Source organism: Chiloscyllium plagiosum, chromosome 14, assembly GCF_004010195.1.
Source record: "Chiloscyllium plagiosum isolate BGI_BamShark_2017 chromosome 14, ASM401019v2, whole genome shotgun sequence".
NCBI lineage: Eukaryota > Metazoa > Chordata > Chondrichthyes > Orectolobiformes > Hemiscylliidae > Chiloscyllium > Chiloscyllium plagiosum.
In genome coordinates, this window is record NC_057723.1 from 22,389,140 (window position 1) to 22,408,108 (window position 18,969).

The window sequence follows — 18,969 nt, forward strand, 5'->3', positions numbered from 1 at the left end:
CTATTATCTAAATGGGGAAAGGTTTTGGAAATCTGGAGCACAAAGAGATTTGGAGCCCTAGTTCAAGATTCTTTTAAGGTTAACATGCAGTTTAGTTGACAGCTAGGAAGATAAATGCAGCATTAGCATTCATTTTGAGAGGGTTAGAATATAAGAGCAGAAATGTTCTGCTGATGCTGTTTGAAGTTCTGGTAAGACTGTATTTGTAATATGGTGAACAGTTTTGTGCTTGGTATCTAAGGAAGGATATTTTGGCATTGAAGGTGGTCCAGAGGGGTATCACAAGAATAATCCTGGGGATAAAGGGCTTCTCAGATGAAGAGCAGTTGAGTACACTGGGTTTGTACTCAGTGCAGTTGAGAAGGATGAGGGGGGGTCTCTTGCAACTTACAGAATACTGACAAGCCTGGATAGTGTGGACTTGGAGAAGATGTTTCCATTAATTGGAGAGACTAGGACTCAAGTGCACAGCATCAGACTGAAGGAGCAAGTAAAAATACTGCGAATGTTAGAAATATAAAATAAAAACACGATGCTCGAGAAACTGAGCAGGCCCTGGCAGCATCTGTGGAGAGAGAAACAACATTCCAAACAGAGTTCCGAAATAGGGTTACCAAACTCAAAACTTTAACTCTGATTTCTCACCACAGATGCTGCCACACCTCTGCTGAGTTTCTCCAGCAATTTCTATTTTTGTTTCAGACTGTCAACATCTGCAGTTCTTTATTTTAGCGAGAAACAAAGTTAATGAATTGAGTCATACATGGAGTCATAGAGATGTACACTTAAATATAAATGATTTAATGTGAGCATAGGAGGTATAGTTAGTATGTTTACAGATGACACTAAAATTGGAGATGTAGTGGACATTGAAGAAGTTCCCTCATATTACAATGGGATCTTGATCAGATGGGCCAATGGGCTGAGGAGTGGCAAATGGATGGCATGGTGGCTCAGTGGGTAGCACTGCTGCCTCATAACACCAGAGACCCAGGTTCGATTCCAGCCTCAAGGAACTGGGGAGTCCAGAACTAGAGAGCATAGGTTCAGGGTGAGAGGGGGAAGATATAAAAGGGACCTAAGGGGCAACCTTTTCATGCAGAGGGTGCTGCATGTATGGAATAAGTTGCCAGAGGAAGTGGTGGAGGCTGGAACAATTACATCATTTAAAAGACATCTGGGTGGGTATATAAATAGGAAGGTTTGGTGGGATATGAACCAAGTGCTGGCAAATGGAGCTAGATTGGGTTGGGATGTCTGGTCAGCATGGACGAGTTGGACCGAAAGGTCTGTTTCCATGCAGTCTATCTCTATGACTCTATGACTCTATAACAAGTCTCCAGATAGGGATTAGGACCAAAATGTGAACCCATCTATCTTCTATTGTCATACACTGTATAATTTAATTTTTTCTATTTTCAGCAATTCTTTTCAATTGTTATCTCAGTTAGTTGGACAGCTGGTTTGCGATGTAAAGTGTTATCAACAGTAAGGATTCGCTTTCTGCACTAGCTGATTTTACGATGAAGCTCTCACTTTCTCACTCTTCGCCTGCAGTGCGGTGACCCTCAGGTTAAATTGAGAGAGTAGTCCTCTGAGACTACGCTGCTATTACCTTACACTTACTTTTATTGATCCTTGTCCTTTAGCATAGCCAACCTAAGCCTGAAGGACACTTATGGTGCAGCTGCAGTGTCCCTGCCTCTGGGTCAGGACACCTGGCTTCTAGACCCATGTGGAACAATGATGTATGACAACATTTCTGTACAGGTTTAATAAAAATATCTACAAGGATCACTGTCCCTGAAAAGTCACCCTACTTGATCCCCTCGGCCCACCTCATTCTCACATACTGGTTTGTGCCATCTTTCTCATTGTAATGGAAACAAACTGTTGTAGAAAATTTCTTGTACACATTCTCTCTGCACTTCACACTATTACTATCCCAATCTATATTCAGATAATTAGAGATTCCATTATAATTCTATAATTCTTGCAATTCTCTGTAATTTAGTTACAAATTTCCTCTCTTCTTCATTCCTATGGGTTGAGGCTGATAGACTACACACCGCAATATAATTGTATACCATGTGTTCCTTCCTTCTAGTCAAATAGATTCTGTCTTTGGCAGTAATGGGACATCATATACTGTGAGGTTCTTGTACTCAAAACAGTTACCTTACTCCATTTGAGAATACCTGTAGTCAGATTGTAAAGATTAGATAGGAAATTAGCAATCAGCATAGCAAAAGTAGTAATCTTCAGATTGCTCCTGGTATCACATGCAAGTTAGTATAGAATTAGGAAATAGACCCAATGAATGCATGGCTGGAGATTTATGCTGGAGGGAGGATTGTGAATTCTTGCAGTATTGGGATAAATTCTTGGGGAGGTGGAACTGTGAGAGAAATGGTTTGCACCTAAACAGAGCCAGAATTTATTTCCTTCAGTTGTTGTACTATGGGGGATAACTTAAACTAACTTGGTGAGGATCTGTGAAATAGGAAGTAATAAGAGAGAGGGTTACTAAGAATATTGGGAGAGTAGTAGAGTAGGAAATAGTGAAGGATTAGATGGTCTCATCATAAGAGGAAAGGTGTAAATTAGGGTTACAGTGGATGCTTATGAATGATTGCAATTAAAATTGGTGAGCTGTATGCAGATGAAAATAATCTTGTGGTGATAAGAGCTAAGATCTGATTCACAGAAGGGGAGCATTGTTCTAAAAATATGAACAGAAAGTGCTCAAAAAACTTAGCAGATCTGTCAGCACCTACGCCGAGAGGAACAGAGCTAGTGTTTCCAGTTTAATATGACTCTTTGGAAGAGTTTGAAGTTTTCAGTTCTGATGAAGAGTCATGAGTATAGGAATTGGGATGTCATGTTGCACTTGTACAGGATATTGGCTAGACCAGTTTTGGAACACTGCATTCAATTCTGGTCTCCCTGCTATGGGAAAGATGTTGTTAAACTTGAAAGGTTTCAGAAAAGATTTACAAGGATTTTGCCCAGGTTGGAGGATTTGAGCGATAGGGATAGGCTGAATAGATAGGGGCAATTTTCCCTGGAGCATTGGAGGCTGAGGGGAGACCTTATGGAGGTTTAGAAACTCATGAGAGGCATGGATAGGGTGAATAGCTAAGGTCCTTTTCCCAAGGTGGAAGATTTAAGGTGACAGGAAAGATTTAAAAGGGATTTAAGGAGCAGCTTTTTTATGCAGAGGATGGTGGTGTAAGGAATGCATTGTCAGAGCAAGTGGTGGAGGCTGGTACAATTACAACATTTAAAAGGCATCTGGATGGGTATATGAATAGGAATGATTTAGAGGGATATGGGCCAAATGCTGGCAAATGGGACGAGATTAATTTAGGATATCTGGTCAGTATGGATCATCTGGACGGAAGGGTCTGTTTCTGTACTGTACATCTCTATGACTCCATGTATGACTCAATTCATTAACTTTGTTTCTCGCTAAAATAAAGAACTGCAGATGTTGACAGTCTGAAACAAAAATAGAAATTGCTGGAGAAACTCAGCAGAGGTGTGGCAGCATCTGTGGTGAGAAATCAGAGTTAAAGTTTTGAGTTTGGTAACCCTATTTCGGAACTCTGTTCGGAATGTTGTTTCTCTCTCCACAGATGCTGCCAGGGCCTGCTCAGTTTCTCGAGCATCGTATTTTTATTTTATATTTCTAACATTCGTAGTATTTTTACTTGCTCTAAATATTCCTGAATACAAGAGCAACATCAATTATATGAATGCTTTTTAATTATTTGGCTCGGTTTTACAAAGGAGTTTGATGAACATTATTACAGAGCACGTATAAAAATATAACAATTTTTAAAAACAAACTTTTTCTAGACAAGATTGAGCCGGTTGGAAGCAAACTGTGGGCGCACGGGGTTTTTATTATTGTAATTCATTGCTTTCAAAACTCTGAACTTTAACGGTGCAAAGCGGTTAAATCATTGCGCAGAAAATGAGCTTTTGGTGCTGTATCAAAACTAAGATTGTATTGTGACGGTAGCCCCATCGAAAATACTGAACTTGAACGCTTCACCCAGCCTGCCATTTAGTTTCTGCCTTTTTTTTTAATCGCTCCAGTGACAGTCTTGCAGGGCTGAAAATGGACAAGAAGAGGTGAAGGGCGATTTGATGGACTTCGGTGCTGACAAATGGGAAATGAAGAAAGCGTGGGCTGAGCAATTCAGAAGTAACTATTTGGCAGGCGGGCGGGGTATGAGCGTGCCTTTAAAAGAAGACGATTATACCGGGACTTCTGAGAGTTGGAGAACTAAGTGAAGGGAAGAAAGGTAATTTAGTCTATTAAAAGTGAATTTCAACAAAGAATAAATTGAGTAAAGTTGATCTCATGTGTTAAATGCTTTACAGAAAAAGAGAGGAGGGAGGGTTCGGAAGAAGGGTCTCCAAATATTTAAGTGTCTCTCCACAAATCTGAATTTCTTCAGTAAATTCTGTTTTGTGCGTGTGTGTGAGAAATAGATTTGTTGACTATTGTGCTTATAACATGCTCACATTATTTAGGTTACTTTTTATATTTAATATCGTGTTATGTCTGAGCGTTACTATTTGTAACTTTTGATTGCTATGGAGATTCAGTTTGCTGTGTGTTTTGCACAGCGCTGCAGTTTCTCTGGGTTACAATGTAACTGCTGATTACATTTTAATCTCAATGAAACTCTCAGCGCCACTGCTGAGCCGATCGTGGTCTGCTGATCCCGCTAGAGACTGGCACACTGTCAGATCGAAGCGGTGGGGCCTGATAAGCGAATGGTTGCTCCGGTTTGCAGGTGGTAACAGGACAAGTCCGAACATGTTTTATTCGAGAGTGCTGAGCGTTGAAGGTCTGGCCGGGTATCGGCCCCTTCTCGGGGAGAGATGGGGTCACTCTGAACGGGCGGTGGGTGAACCTCCGAGCTGAGGAAAGGAGTGCGCTCACCAGAAATTTCAGTCTTTGCAGCAGTCCCTTTTGCTTGTGTTCCATTCAGTACGCTCAGCCTTCATGGGATGAGGCGTCACTGGCAAGGTCAGTCCCAGTTTCCCATTCCTAATTGCCCTGGAAATGAATGACTTGCTTGGCCATTACAGAGGGCACTTAAAAAAAATCAAGTGACGTGGGCTAGACCATGTGAGGATGTCAGATTTTCCTCCCTAAAGGACAGTAATGAATCTAGTAGGTCCTCCTGATTCTGTTCTGAAGAAGAATCACTGGATTTCTCGCCTTAGATGGTGCCCGACTTGCTGAGTTTTTCCAGCAGTTTCTGTTTGATAACTAAGCAGGCAATGTTTTGTAACTGGGAGATAGTGAGGACTGCAGATGCTGGAAAGCCAGGGTGGAGCTGGAAAAGCATCAGAGGAAAAGGAATGTTTTCTGACTGACCTGGCTAGAGTGTTGGCCAAGTAACCTGGGGTGCTGCAAATGCTGGAATATACTGTGCTACAAATATACAAACATCTGTGGAAGGAAAGGTCAGATAAATACTTCGAGTGGATATATAACTTTGCAGAACTATCAATAAAGACTTCTAATGTAGATTAGGACCAAAATGTGAACTCATCTTTCTTTTGTAATCAGGTGGCTATAGTGTATTTTAACTATCTTTATTTTCATCAGTTCTTTAAAGCTGTTCAGATAGAATACGTTAATGACAAAACTATAGAGGGAAAAGAAATCTGAATTGCTTTAATGTCTGATCTGGTCTGACCTGGCAGACTTAATATGCCAGTTCTGAGTAAAGGTCACTCAACCCAAAACCAGATGCTGCCAGACCTGCTGAGCTTTTGCAGCAATTTGTTTTTTCCTCTGATTTACAACATCTGCAGTTCTCAGTTTTGATTTAATATGCTTGTTGTGCAAGTGTGTGTGTGTGATTAAGAATAAATGTAATGTAATGTAATTTACCATTAGAACTGTCTGAATATGTATTTGTGTTACTGCTTAGCAGTGGACTTCTGTCACGTGGCCATGCCTTCAGCAACTGTCTAGACATTCATCATTGTCTAAATTCTTTTTCTTGCATTGAGATAATAGTTCTTTTACCATCTGTAATATGAAGAGGAGAGAAACTTTATTTACTGGCTTGAAAACTCTTTCGATTTTTAAGATGTACATTTGTTGCAGGTGCACCTTGCTGTTCTGAAATGCAGTCACCTGGATTGCAAAATGTCCCTACATCATTTGGATCATAAAATTAGGTTGTGGGGTCAGGGAAAAGATTTACAGTAGGAATATAACTTTGTCTTTGGATTTCTCCCATGTATGATGTTCTTGGTCTCATTGTGTTGCTAAGGAACATTTAGAATCTGTTGAGGTAGGGAAAACATCTTTTTTGCATTTAAGGAACATCTTATGTGGATTTGTCTTACTGAAAGAAGACAGAGGGTGGTGGTTGATGGGAAATGTTCATCCTGGAGTCCAGTTACTTGTGGTGTATCGCAAGTGTCGGTGTTGGGTCTACTGCTGTTCGTCGTTTTTATAAATGACCTGGATGAGGGCGTAGAAGGGTGGGTTAATAAATTTGCAGACGACACTAAGGTCGGTGGAGTTGTGGATAGTGACGAAGGATGTTGTAGGTTACAGAGAGACATAGATAAGCTGCAGAGCTGGGCTGAGAGGTGGCAAATGGAGTTTAATGCGGACAGGTGGTCAGAGTAACCGGAATGCAAAGTAATGGTAAGATTCTTGGCAGTGTAGATGAGCAGAGAGATCTCGGTGTCCATCTTTGAAAGTTGCCACCCAGGTTGACAGGGTTGTTAAGAAGGCATACATATAAGATAATCAGAGGGTTAGATAGGGTGGACAGGGAGAGCCTTTTTCCAAGTATGGTGATGGTGAGCACAAGGGGGCATTGCTTTAAATTGAGGGGTGATAGATATAGGACAGATGTCAGAGGTAGTTTCTTTACTCAGAGTAGTAAAGATATGGAATGCTTTGCCTGCAATGGTAGTAGATTAGCCAACTTTAAGTACATTTAAGTTGTCATTGGACAAGCGTATGGACGTACATGGAATAGTGTAGGTTAGATGGGCTTCAGATTAGTATGACAGGTCGGTGCAACATTGAGGGCCGAAGGGCCTGTATTGCGCTGTAATGTTCTATGTTCTATGAAGACTTCAAATGGGACAAATAGGTCAATAAAATAAATGACTTGGAGGTGCCAGTGTCAGACTGGGGTGGACAAAGTTAAAAATCTAACAACACAAGGTTATAGTCCAACAGGTTTGTTTGGAAGTAGTAACTTTTGGAGCGCTGCTCCTTCATCAGGGAGCTGTGGAACAGGATCATAAGACACAGAATTTATAGCAAAATATATGACATCTGTCTGAGTCTTTGGAGACAACTTTGAACCGATGAATGGCAATTTGTGCAACAGAAAGAAGTTGACTCTTTCTAAGAGTTTCTGCTCTTGGAGAACAGGTGAATATGTAACTATCATGTATTTAAATTTTAAGATGAACCAAATTGTCAAGGAGGGACAAATTCTTGTACATCCGGTTTCATTTTGGCTTGGAATTGCAACTTATTGTTTGTCACTTATTGTTGTGCTCATTTGTAGGTTGAGAGATATTGAGAGCCTAAGTATCATGCCTTTTTATTTCCTTTTGTTTCAGATGATTGGAATTGAAACTCAAGGTGCAAGCAGTAAAATCCTGACACTTGTGAACCAGCTAAATGTACAACTAGAACAGGAACCAAAATATCAGCCAAGGATAAGTGGTTTGAAAGTCATTGAATCAGCACATGAGAATGGAATTCGGATGACTGTGCGACTGAGAGAGTTTGAAGTCAAGGATCTCCTCAGTCTGTCCCAATTCTTTGGGTTTAGTACTGATGCATTTGTCCTGGCTGTTAGTTTGCTTGATAGATTTCTAGGGTTGATGAAGGTGAGACAATTAAGTTGTATTGCTTCACCTCATGCATGAAGAAAACATTCAATGATCATTCCGATAGGACTGTTAATCCCTCTTCACATATTAATGGATGAAAAAGCTTATCTCATTCGCTCTGTGGGTTCAATGTATTGTTTCCTATTAAATTCCTGCTCTTAATTAATGCAGTTCGGAAACAAAATTAGAGTTCAGTTTGAGCTTGCTGGCGACTCTATCTTGGGAACATTGAATTATATTCCATTGACATCGTGAGTACAACCTGCAGTTAAGACTAAATTGCAGATTGTGTTTATCAATTCAACTTCATACTAATAGATACATGTAGTAACAAAATATGCATTTCTTTTTGGAGGTACATGCAATTTTTTTGGAAATGCCTGACCTAACTGCATATGATTCTGCTTGTCTGGGCAGCAAATATTGTATTCTTGTATCCTATGTTTCATCAGAGGGTCGTGTTAATGAAGATGTTACCAACAAATTGGGATGAGAGAATTTGCGATACTGGCAGGAATGACTTGTTATTGCACAAGATTTTTAACACAACAGATTTAACACTATACATAAGTTCCTAGATCTTAAAAAGATTACCAAAAAATATGGGCCCTTTTGATGAAATGCAGACAGTTGGAGGTATGGTTTGTTATTCTGGGCTGTATTAAAATGCCTCCCTTGTTTCATGTGTTCGACGTAGCTCTGAATTTAAAAGTTTAATGCAAAATAGTGACAATTTTAGGTAAACTACAGATGATCCTTATAACTTGGGACATATTATAAATGAAATTCAAAAGTTAAATATCCTATTTGTAGAGATTTAAGTTAAACATGGTGCAAACACTCCTTTTTGAACAAGAAGGAAAAAAATACTTGCATTTATTTAACTATACTGTGGATGCTGGAGCTTTGAAGTAGAAAGAGAAAATAGAGTAACTCGGCCAGTCTGGCAGCATATGGAGAAAGAGATAACGCTATCAATTCAATATGATGAGTAATGACCAGCTAACTTGGTTGTCATTGATTGAAAGGATAGATATTGGTCAGGATGTCAGGAATCACTCTCCAGTTTTTCTTCAGAATAGTGTCATGGGATTTTTTTATGGCCACCTGAGTAGACAATTTGGGCTTTGCTTTAATGTCTCATCTGAATGACATGTTAATGAAAGGGTAATACTCCCATGCTGCTAACCAGAGTGTTAGCTTTGATTTTTGTGCTAAAACAAATGCACTTGATTAGTCGCATATATTTTTTGGTTGCAGGTGCAGCCGAAACACTTATGCTGTGTTGGCCTGTGTTGCTTTTACCTTGCTGTGAAAGCAACTGAAGAAGAGCACAGTATTCCACTTGCCAGTGACCTGATTCGAATCAGTCAGTGTAGATTCACCATTTCAGATATGATGAGGATGGAGAATATTATACTGGAAAAGTTGCGCTGCAGGGTGAGAGGTCCAACTGTCTTGGACTTTCTGCGACTATATCACAAACTCATTCTGAATTGTTCTTCATCTGAAAGGTATGAATGACTTCAGTATTGTTTTGATCTAGTTGTCATTTTATTTACCTTGTGCTAGATCTGTCAACCTGGTGTCTGTTATGGTATCTGCAGTAAGAATTAGAATTTTAGAAGTAGCTTAATTGTCACGTGCACTTGAATGCAGTGTCGCTGCTTATGGCGCTATCTTAGGTACAGGATACCTGTTTACAGATAGTTAAGTATTTAATACAAAATTGAAGGAACAATAAATAAAAGACCAGCATAAGAATAAAAAGGAAGAAAAAGGTACTCCAGTTACAGTGCTCATCACCTACATCAGTGTCAACACCTAGCCTCCAGACCACGCCAGACTTAAACTCAAGGCTTCCAGTCCACAAGGGTTTTACCACTTCGCACTGGCCTCCAGTCTCCAGGACTCACTATTCTGCCCTGGCCTCTGGTATGGGACTCTCCTCCCGCACTGGCCTGGTCTGGGACTCGCCTGTGTTGGCCTATGCTCTGGGAGTCGCCTCATCCATTCCCCTCCAAACATGTCTAAAGTTAGAAATTTGAAAAGGAAAAAGAATGGGTGGAGCAGAGGAGCTCCAGCTAGAGTGTTCTAGTCTGCTGCCATCTTGGACTGGAAGTGCAAGTTATAAGTATTATTATGCTACTTAAGTGAAATATCGCATTAAGACAGTAGTCTAGATTGCAAATTAAATTTGAGGTACACATGACGTATGTCTAGTGTGAACAAGGTTTATGTAGGAAATAGTAACGCCTGATATTGGCAACTCTTTAGGTGGTTTATTCTTATGCTGGACATTTATTATTCTCTTAATTTTATACCAAATACTTAAGCATGTGTATCCTGTACCTAGTGTGGTGAGTTCTGCGAGCTCCTCGGGCCCTCTGGTCAGTGCTGTACTGTATAGGTTACGCAACAGACTTGCTATGAAAATATCTTGCTGCTGTCGACAATGTTGCATAGAATTAATTTCTTTAATGCAGAAGTTATTTAGGATATTGAAATCCCAACATTGCTGCAACATGGATTAGTCAATAACCGTGAATACAATTTCCCCTCCACACAGGTCTTGCCCTTATTAGTGTTGTTGCAGAGAGGATTAATGTATTTCTATAATTTCCATTGTGGAATGGTCAGACTTTCCCAGAGGGGTAATGTATCCTGACCAGCCCGAAGATGGCTTTTTTTTTGTTTTTTACAACTGCTTATGATGACTTAGTTTGCAGAGGCTTGGCTGTTTTGCACTTCCTTGTAGGTTGAGTATTTTGCAAATGAAATGAAGAGTAATTTAAATCAAATTTTGATAATATCCAAAATTCTCTTGAATGTTGCATGCTATATTAGGTTGTGACAAAATGAATTTACTTGATTGCAGCAAAATTTGTACAATTATGTTGGAACTGCCATCTAATTCAAAGAATAGAATCTTCTCAGACATTGACTTTCCTTTTAGGAAAAAGATGCTGAATCTTGAGCGACTTGAATCCCAGCTTAAAGCTTGTAATTGTCGCTTTGTATTCTCGAAAACAAAAGTAAGTATAGACAGAAGTTTTCGATTTTCTTTAAAATGATATGTTTGATTTTTCAAAACTAAAAATATATTTTTCAGGGATCCACATTGGCACTGTCAATCATTGCACTCGAGGTCCAAACACAGAAATTGCATGAATTAACAGAGACCATCGAGAGTCTACAGCAACATTCCAAAGTAAGTGATACTGTGCTACATTAAACAGCTGACCCTGGCTGTAGGTTTACCTTGTAACTAAAAATATAATAGCTGACACAGCTCTTTCTAAAGTAATGAGTTAAGGATTTACATAGAAGTCCATTGTGAGCCCTTGTGCTTGTTTTAGGGTGATGTCAAAGAACTTGTGGTTTGACAAAATCATTTTCTAAACATTTTATCTGCATTCTGTAACAGAATTAAACAGGATATTTTTCCTCTAAGGAGAGTTTTGGAAAACAATACTTTTCATTGAACAATAATGTGGGAAATCAACATGGGTTCAGGTGATGGTCTTGAAATTCATCTCAGGCCAAAGTATGAAATGGGGAAATAAACATCCTGTTTTGTACTTTTTCTGATTTTAGAAAATTTAACAATATCTTCTAGCCTTCAGTGCCTCAATTTTAAAATTCTGAACCTGGTTTTGAAGTTTCTTAAGTTCCCTACCACCGCAATCTCCTTCAGCCAACCAATCCACTGAAATTAAAGCACTCTTCCAATTCTAGTCTTAACGATATCCAATTTTCAGCATTCACAATACCTCTGGCTGCCTATGCTCTAGACTCTGGAATTCCTTCATCTAATGATTTTCTCTTGTGCTCTCCCTCTTTCTCCCCTCTGAGATTCACTTTGAGATGTACTTAAAATGGTCAAACGTTTGGGCATCTATTCTGATATCTCATTTCATGACTCTGTGACAAGCTTTGTTTATCTTCCTGTGAAGAGCTTTGGGATACTTACTTTAATATATGAAAGGTGCTATGTAATTGCAATTTATTGTTAGGTATAAAGCAAACAATCTGTAGCCATCTCTGTTATGAATTACAGTTTACAAATTTCATCCCACGTTTATTTGTATCTTGGCTTTGAAATGGGTTGTCTTCTTGTCTAGTACGAATTTTAACCATTAAAGCTGATATCTTGCAAATCCTGTTAGCCTTTCTTGCCCACCCAGAAGTCCTTCTGTATTTGCCCCTTTGAATTTCCACGTTGCCTGGTCAGCACTTACTTTTGGATATTTTTAATCAACCTGCTCAGAGATAGTGTTATGTAGGTCTGGAGCAGATTGGACTTGTCCATGGGTCTCCTGTCCCAGAGTCAGGGACTCCACAAGTGTGCTACAACAGCCTCCCCAGCACTCATTTTTATAATTACTTTAAGGATTACACTACTGATTCCATTATTGTCAAATTAATTTGACTAAGTTATTTTCAATGTCAATCGATTAAAAGACTTTGGTACAGAGATTTCATTGTATAGCTGTACATCTAACTCAAGTATTTTCTGTTTCCCATAGATCAGTGACCATGATTTGTTCCATTGGCGAGATCGTGTTGCAGAATGTTTAGCAGAGTATTCATCATCTAGGTGTTCCAGACCTAGTAGCAAAAAGCTCATGTGGATTGTATCACGACGCACATCCGGGCAACTTCATAGTTACCATCGTATAACTCCTCTTCCAACAATTCCTGAAACTGCTACTTATACCTAATGAGGTATGGATGTGCTTTGGTCTTTGTGAAATAATCAACTGAAATTGCAATGGACATTTTCTTTGAACAAACTGAAAACATTTTTTTCTCCCCTGACAGTGATTGTTCTGAATTTATTCTCCCCCAACTCCCATTTCTTCCCCACCCCCACCTTTGCATATGAAAAGTTTATGTACTCGTAGCCTGACTTGGTGCCAGTCTATACAATAGAAAAGCATTAGTGAGTTGTACAATTATAGGTACACAGAAATAACTGAATTAGAATTGCTCTTAATTGTAGTGAACAAACTGCATACCTATTTAACTTTAGTATTTGCTGTGAAGCTTTCCTGAATCGAACGATTCATGTAGAAACTGAAGCTGGAAGGATGATCTCACTTTGGGACTGTTTTCCATAAATAGCATTGGTGAGGCAGGAATTTACTTTTAAATGGATTCTGAAAGCAAGGTGCATTTGTCAGCTTTTCATTGTAGTTTTAAAAAAAATTAAAATAGTTGTTGAAATTAATTGTCCCCACAAATTGCAAACCAACTAAGCAATTAAGTAGTTTGTCTTGATATTCGATGAGCACATCACAATAGGATTGTCGGGCAGAAATTAAAATTGTTAACCAAGAATGCTTGGATAAGAAGACAGATTTTTTTTTTGGTTTTGTAATTATGAGACTTCATTTTAACATTATAGGAGATATCCTGAGAGTTACTTTATTCAAGTCAGGTAAGATAACCCATTGATATAGGAAAGCAGAGCACCTTAATTATTTTATATTATTATACGAGGACAAGCTCTACTGTTTGAATAAATAATGTCTGGCCATAAATATTGTTCTGGCATCTTCACTTGCTCTGAAATAAAGATGTTTTAACAGTGTCTATTTGATGTTCTTCTATCAGTTCTCTTTTGGACCTCTTAATTAGTTTGGGGAGTCAACTGAGAGAGATAATTACCTGTTGTGTTAGGTTCTTTTTCTTGAGATTCTTACACACTTGATGCAACTATAATATGGCAACTTTTGTGAACAGTCAAAATTTAAAAAAAAGTACAAGCTTTGGAGGAATCCTTAACACTGCTTTCCAATGCTTGCAAAGCCATGTCAAGAGATCCCTTTGAACAAAGGAACGGTTCTTCCTTTATACAAAATCTCACATCGCAGTCAGTAATGCCCACAAGACAACCCCAACCCCACAGTCACATGCCACCCAAGACAATACAGTGACCTGATCATCTCCAATGTAATGTAAACCATCCCTTAATGGCAAGATCTGTTGTAAGCCATTTTTTAAAACTACAGGATGTGGTCAGAATTTTAGCTGCAATGTTCTTATTGATTCTCAGGACATACTGTATTTTTTTACTCTGACTAATAGGAGGTGATAATGTAAATTTTTTACATTGTACCTGCAAAACAGAAACATACCACCCTACCCCTGGGGCATGCAAACTCTTGCAGGTCAGCCGAGCAAATTAACCTCTTAACATCTCAGTTGGAGATTGATATGAATTTTGGGTTATTTGTATTTTGAAGTTAACCTGAGGTGTTTTGATTGCTGTACTATCTGAGAGTTTTACTTTTGTTCTTTCATAGGATGTGGGTATAGAACAACATTTGTTGCTCACATCTAAAGCAGGACTTAAAGCCTGTAATGGAAACTTAATAGTAAACTTGCATCACTTTATGCTTCACATTTCTGCACACAGGCAACAAAATACGAATACTCTATCATAAAATATTCTGACATCTGACCTTATTCTGGTTTATGAACCATGGATTTTGAAAGACAATCCCTAATACATGTTTTTCACTTCTTTCTCTCTTACAGAATTGTAACACATCATGAACCAAAAGGAACGATGCTTGTCAGATTAAGTGCCTCAATAGTTAGCCAATTTTGATCATCTTCACCAGATGTCTCCCTGAAGAGCTGCAGCTTGCAGTGAAGTAGTGCATGGGATGTAGTTCTGAAAAGCGCGAGCAGCTGTTTCACTATTGCATTTCTAAACAATTTTTAAGTTACATGACAGTTGAATGCAGAGTTCAAGCAAAGATTGAACTTTATACACAATCATTTATTTGATTATCAGTTTAACTTAATTAAAAGCTTCACTTAAGATTAAGTTAAGAAATAATTGCACATGACTCCATCTTTTGGAAAATGGAAATCTATTGATAGTCCCCCTGGCAACTTCCATTATCATACAGGTCACTTATTAATCTGACCTTTTTTTCCTCCCACCTCGAACCTGAAGAATCGAGTTGCAGTTAGATGCAGCCAGATCCTAGAAGTGGACTAAAAACTGATTTATTTGCAGTCATTTTTTTGAGTTTACTTTTGCATATTTGGCAGATGTAACATCTGTTTTTATTTGTCATTTCAATGACTGAGATGAACCTATGGTTTCATAACACTCCCTCTATTCTTTGCAGCCCTGACAAACTGTGGGGAGAATTTAATTGAGTATGCATGATGGTGAGAGGTGATGGGAATATCAGGTAGGAATACACCCATCCAATTCCTGGTGTTGGGAAAGCTGTCCCCCGTTAAATCAGGGAGGGAAGGAGTTGACATAGGAATCTTGTTACTCTTTGATTTTCCTAAACTCTACAATTTTGCATTTGCACACAGTTGGGAATAGAAGCTCTAGTTTTGTGATTGAGTGGAGGAATGGGGTTTTATTTTGAGTATTTAAATTTTTCATGTGCTGAAATTCAATATGCTGAAGTAATGTTTCTAATTCAAGGCTTTAGTCCCAGGTGAATGTAAATTTCATTATTGTTCCATGTGTGGAGGTAGCTGAGAGACTATAGTTAGAAGTTCTGATTGGCTGTGCTTCATCAGCAATCTAAGCACTGCAATTATTATATGTTTGGGGAATTTAATTTAATTTTTGTCCCTAAAATGTTGAATCACACCAGTACTCCTAATTGTAATTGTTCTGCAGAGACTGGTGTAGGGGAATTGATATTGATGTGTTGTAGGTTTCGTAGTATGTAAGATGTGGCAGCAGGAGTGTTGTTGCTATGGGTAGACCAGCCATGTGATCTTTGGGGGAGCCATTCATTCTCAGGTGCAAGGGATAAGATTGTACTGTATTTTGCTTTTAAATTTAAAGAAAAGATTTAATTTAGGCTTTACTTCAACTATTATGGGATATTTTTTCTTCCACAGAAGGAATAAGATGTAAAAGCTTGTTTTCCTTTCAGGACAGTTTCTAGGTTTAGAGACTGCTTAACTAAAGTTCCCAACTCCTGAAATTGTTAAAGGGTGTTTTACCAGTTAGGACAAGCTAACGTTTACATAGAGGAACAGGTTTGAGGAAGTGAATTGAATTTTATGGTGAAGCAGAAGCTTCTGAGCATAGATTTTAGTAGAAATAAAAGTGGAGTTTAAACTATAAAGGATGTCTACATGTGGAAAATTAAGGAAGATGAGTTTAAATCCATTTTTAATGAAAGGAATGTTTAGTGTACACTTTGCAGCAGAAAGATTGTTAGTACTTTTAATAATGCAAGGAGACAAATGCAGGGTTGATCGAGTACATTCACTGCTTGAAATGCTGATTCCCAATTGTTGGTACATGTTGGGAAGCTATTAAGTCAGTATCTTTGAGAAATTTAAAAAAAAAGCCTAAATAAAACACACCAAATCATGAAGGGTTCTCAAATTAATATTTCTGAAACTCTACAAACGTTTTGGTTTGTTGGGCAAACCCAGTCTAAGTGTTTGCCTTTCCACTTATGCAATAAATCAGTTTAAAAAAAAAAGCATAAATTGAACATATTGTGCATCGAGGGTTTAAGCTTATTGATCAACACATTCCAAGCAACCAAGAAAACTTTCTTAACCCTGATTAGAGTTTGAAGGGGGAAATATTTAATCAAACATGTACATAATAAACATGCTTAAACTTATTTACAAGTTTGAGATTCAGCATGGTTCAATTTTGAGATTCAGCATGGTTCAATTTTGAGATTAAGTGCTATTGTCAAATGCATTTAGTACAAGAAACACTTGTGAATTTTTCCATTGTTGTGAGTGGTTTCAAAATCACTTGTGGCAACAATGCATGTGCATGACTAATAAGTGAATAAATATTGAAATGCAAATTCAGATGTGTCATCATTCTACATTGTGTAAAGTCCAGACACTGACATCATGTTTACTTTAAAAGAATTAAATTATTTGTTACTGCTACTTTGTTGTTGCATTTTTCAACAGTGCAATGCAACATACAACAGGTTTAAAGGCTTGTGGTGGAGGGTAAGCAATTTCCAATCAACTTCAACTTGATTTTACTTCAAGGTATTGAAATATTATGTAAATATTTGGTTTTAGTACTGGCAGAGGTGTTTTGTTTAGATTATTTAAATATGAACTTTTTTTTCAATAAATTTCAGAAGATTGTTTTGAAAACCAGTACCTAAATCTTTGAGGCACAAGTACTTCTAACCACTGGCTGTTGGACAAATGCTTTAGAACTTCACAATAAGTGGAGAGCTTTTGCCTAAAAGGTCTATTTTCCTGCTCCTTGGATGCTGCCTGACCTCCTGTGCTTTTCCAGCACCACACTCTTGACACTGAGGGGTAACAGTACATTTGTTTTGACAAGTTTAACTGCAACTGGTCTAAAATCAAGTGTTCCTTTTTTTTTTAGGAAAACAAGTACTGAAATCATGAACAGCTTTTCAATCATAGGGTCTGTAGAGCACAGGCAGGCAATTCAGCCCATCAAGTCTACACCAACCCATCCCCCTACCCTTTCCCTGTAAGCCTGCATTTCTCATGGTCAATTCACCTAACCTGCACATCTTTTGGACTGTGGGAGGAAACTGGAGCACTGAAGAACCCACACTGACATGAAAAATGCACAAACTCCAGTCACCCAAGGGTGGCATCAAACCCAGGTCCATGGTGCTGTGATGCAGCAATGCTAGTCACTGTTGCCCCAAAAATTTAATCCACATCGCCTACACATCTTTGGACTGAAGGAGGAAATCCACACAGACATAGGGAGCATGTGCAAACACTATCCAGTCACCTGAGGGTGCAGTTGAACCTTGGTGCTGAGAGACAGCAGTGCTAACTGCTGAGCCACCATGCCTCCAGTTTAGTTAATTTTTATAAAAATCTGAGTTAATAGCTTAAAAACAATAGTTTGTATTTGAGTATTTCTTTATTTCTGATCTCCTATCAGATCCCTGGTCTTTTATTCATACCGTGTTTAAATTCTATATTTTGTGGAGGGATTTGAATATGTACCACTATTTTAGGCATTCTAAATAGATTTTCTAGAGGGTAATTTTGTTTAAACAGAGTCCTCAAACTAACAAGTTCCAACAATATCTGGGATACTTTGAGGTGAGACAAAGTAAAAATGCACTACACTTTGGTAAGCCTGGGATGACTATTTATTTTTAATATTAGAGGATAAAAGTTTAAAAGGAAATATTCTCCAATTGGTGTTTCCTACATTACAACATGACAACAAGTACATAATTCACTGTGTTGGGTCCAGAGGCACCCGCTGGATATGAAAATGTAAGTACAAAATTTGTTTTCATCTTGGGATGAGACAAATGGGTATTGAGAATCTAAACGTGGGCAGGCCTCTTGCAGGAAGCGTCATCTTAGCACTGCTGGAAAATGTATGGCCAGCAGAATTGCTGAATGTAGTCAGTATTGCAGGAGGAAAAGGATCAGTGGATATCCAAATAGTTCAGGGACTCTCCAGGATTGGGTTGTCAGGTTCTAGCAAGAATGTTGGACTGTAGGTTAACCTGAGAAAGCAGAAACTTCATATTAGCAGAGGGGGCCAAAGATGGAGACACACTCTCACTGACAGGTTACATACTAGGTTTGGACCTCTATTGTTGCCTATTAACTTGAAGTGTAACAGGCTGACACCCTTAAATTATTCCATGTAAGAGCCTGAATTGGGCCACAGACTGTCTCTCAGCCTGAAGCTCTCACGTCAACCAAATTTCAAAGCTGAAGCCGGAGTCTAGATTCTCAAGAACCATGTGTCTCATCCCATCAAGATGACGACAAACTTTGCATTTATATTTTTTTTTCAAATCCAGTGGGTGTCCCTTTAATGCACTTGTAGTCATGTTATAAATGTAGGAAACACCAATTGGAGAATATTTACTTTTAAACTTATCTTTCTATATTAAAAATAGTCATCCCAAGCTTACTAAAGCAGTGCACTTTCACTTTCAGTTCATCCTCAAAATACCCTCTGGATTAAAACTGGTCTCTGTTGCCAAGACCATATCCATCATGGAGGTACTGTAGAAATTGCAATTAGGCATGCAAAGTTATTTTCACAAATCCAAG

The 18,969-nt window shown here is 38.5% G+C and overlaps 1 protein-coding gene across 2 annotated transcripts; it reads left to right on the forward strand.

The window, feature by feature from the left end:
- The first annotated feature begins 3,871 nt into the window (after nucleotides 1-3,871).
- On the forward strand, nucleotides 3,872-17,329 carry ccng1 (cyclin G1). 2 transcript variants are annotated; one of them, XM_043703334.1, is made up of 7 exons: nucleotides 3,872-4,313; nucleotides 7,633-7,905; nucleotides 9,169-9,422; nucleotides 10,865-10,943; nucleotides 11,021-11,119; nucleotides 12,438-12,636; nucleotides 14,455-17,329. In XM_043703334.1, the coding sequence occupies exons 2-6, from the start codon at nucleotides 7,633-7,635 to the stop codon at nucleotides 12,630-12,632; spliced, it is 900 nt and encodes a 299-aa protein (XP_043559269.1). In that variant the 5' UTR covers nucleotides 3,872-4,313; the 3' UTR covers nucleotides 12,633-12,636; nucleotides 14,455-17,329. The 2 variants fall into 2 exon arrangements, with proteins under 2 accessions (XP_043559269.1, XP_043559271.1); XM_043703336.1 differs by lacking the exon at nucleotides 3,872-4,313 and adding an exon at nucleotides 4,775-5,047.
- The last annotated feature ends 1,640 nt before the right edge of the window (nucleotides 17,330-18,969 follow it).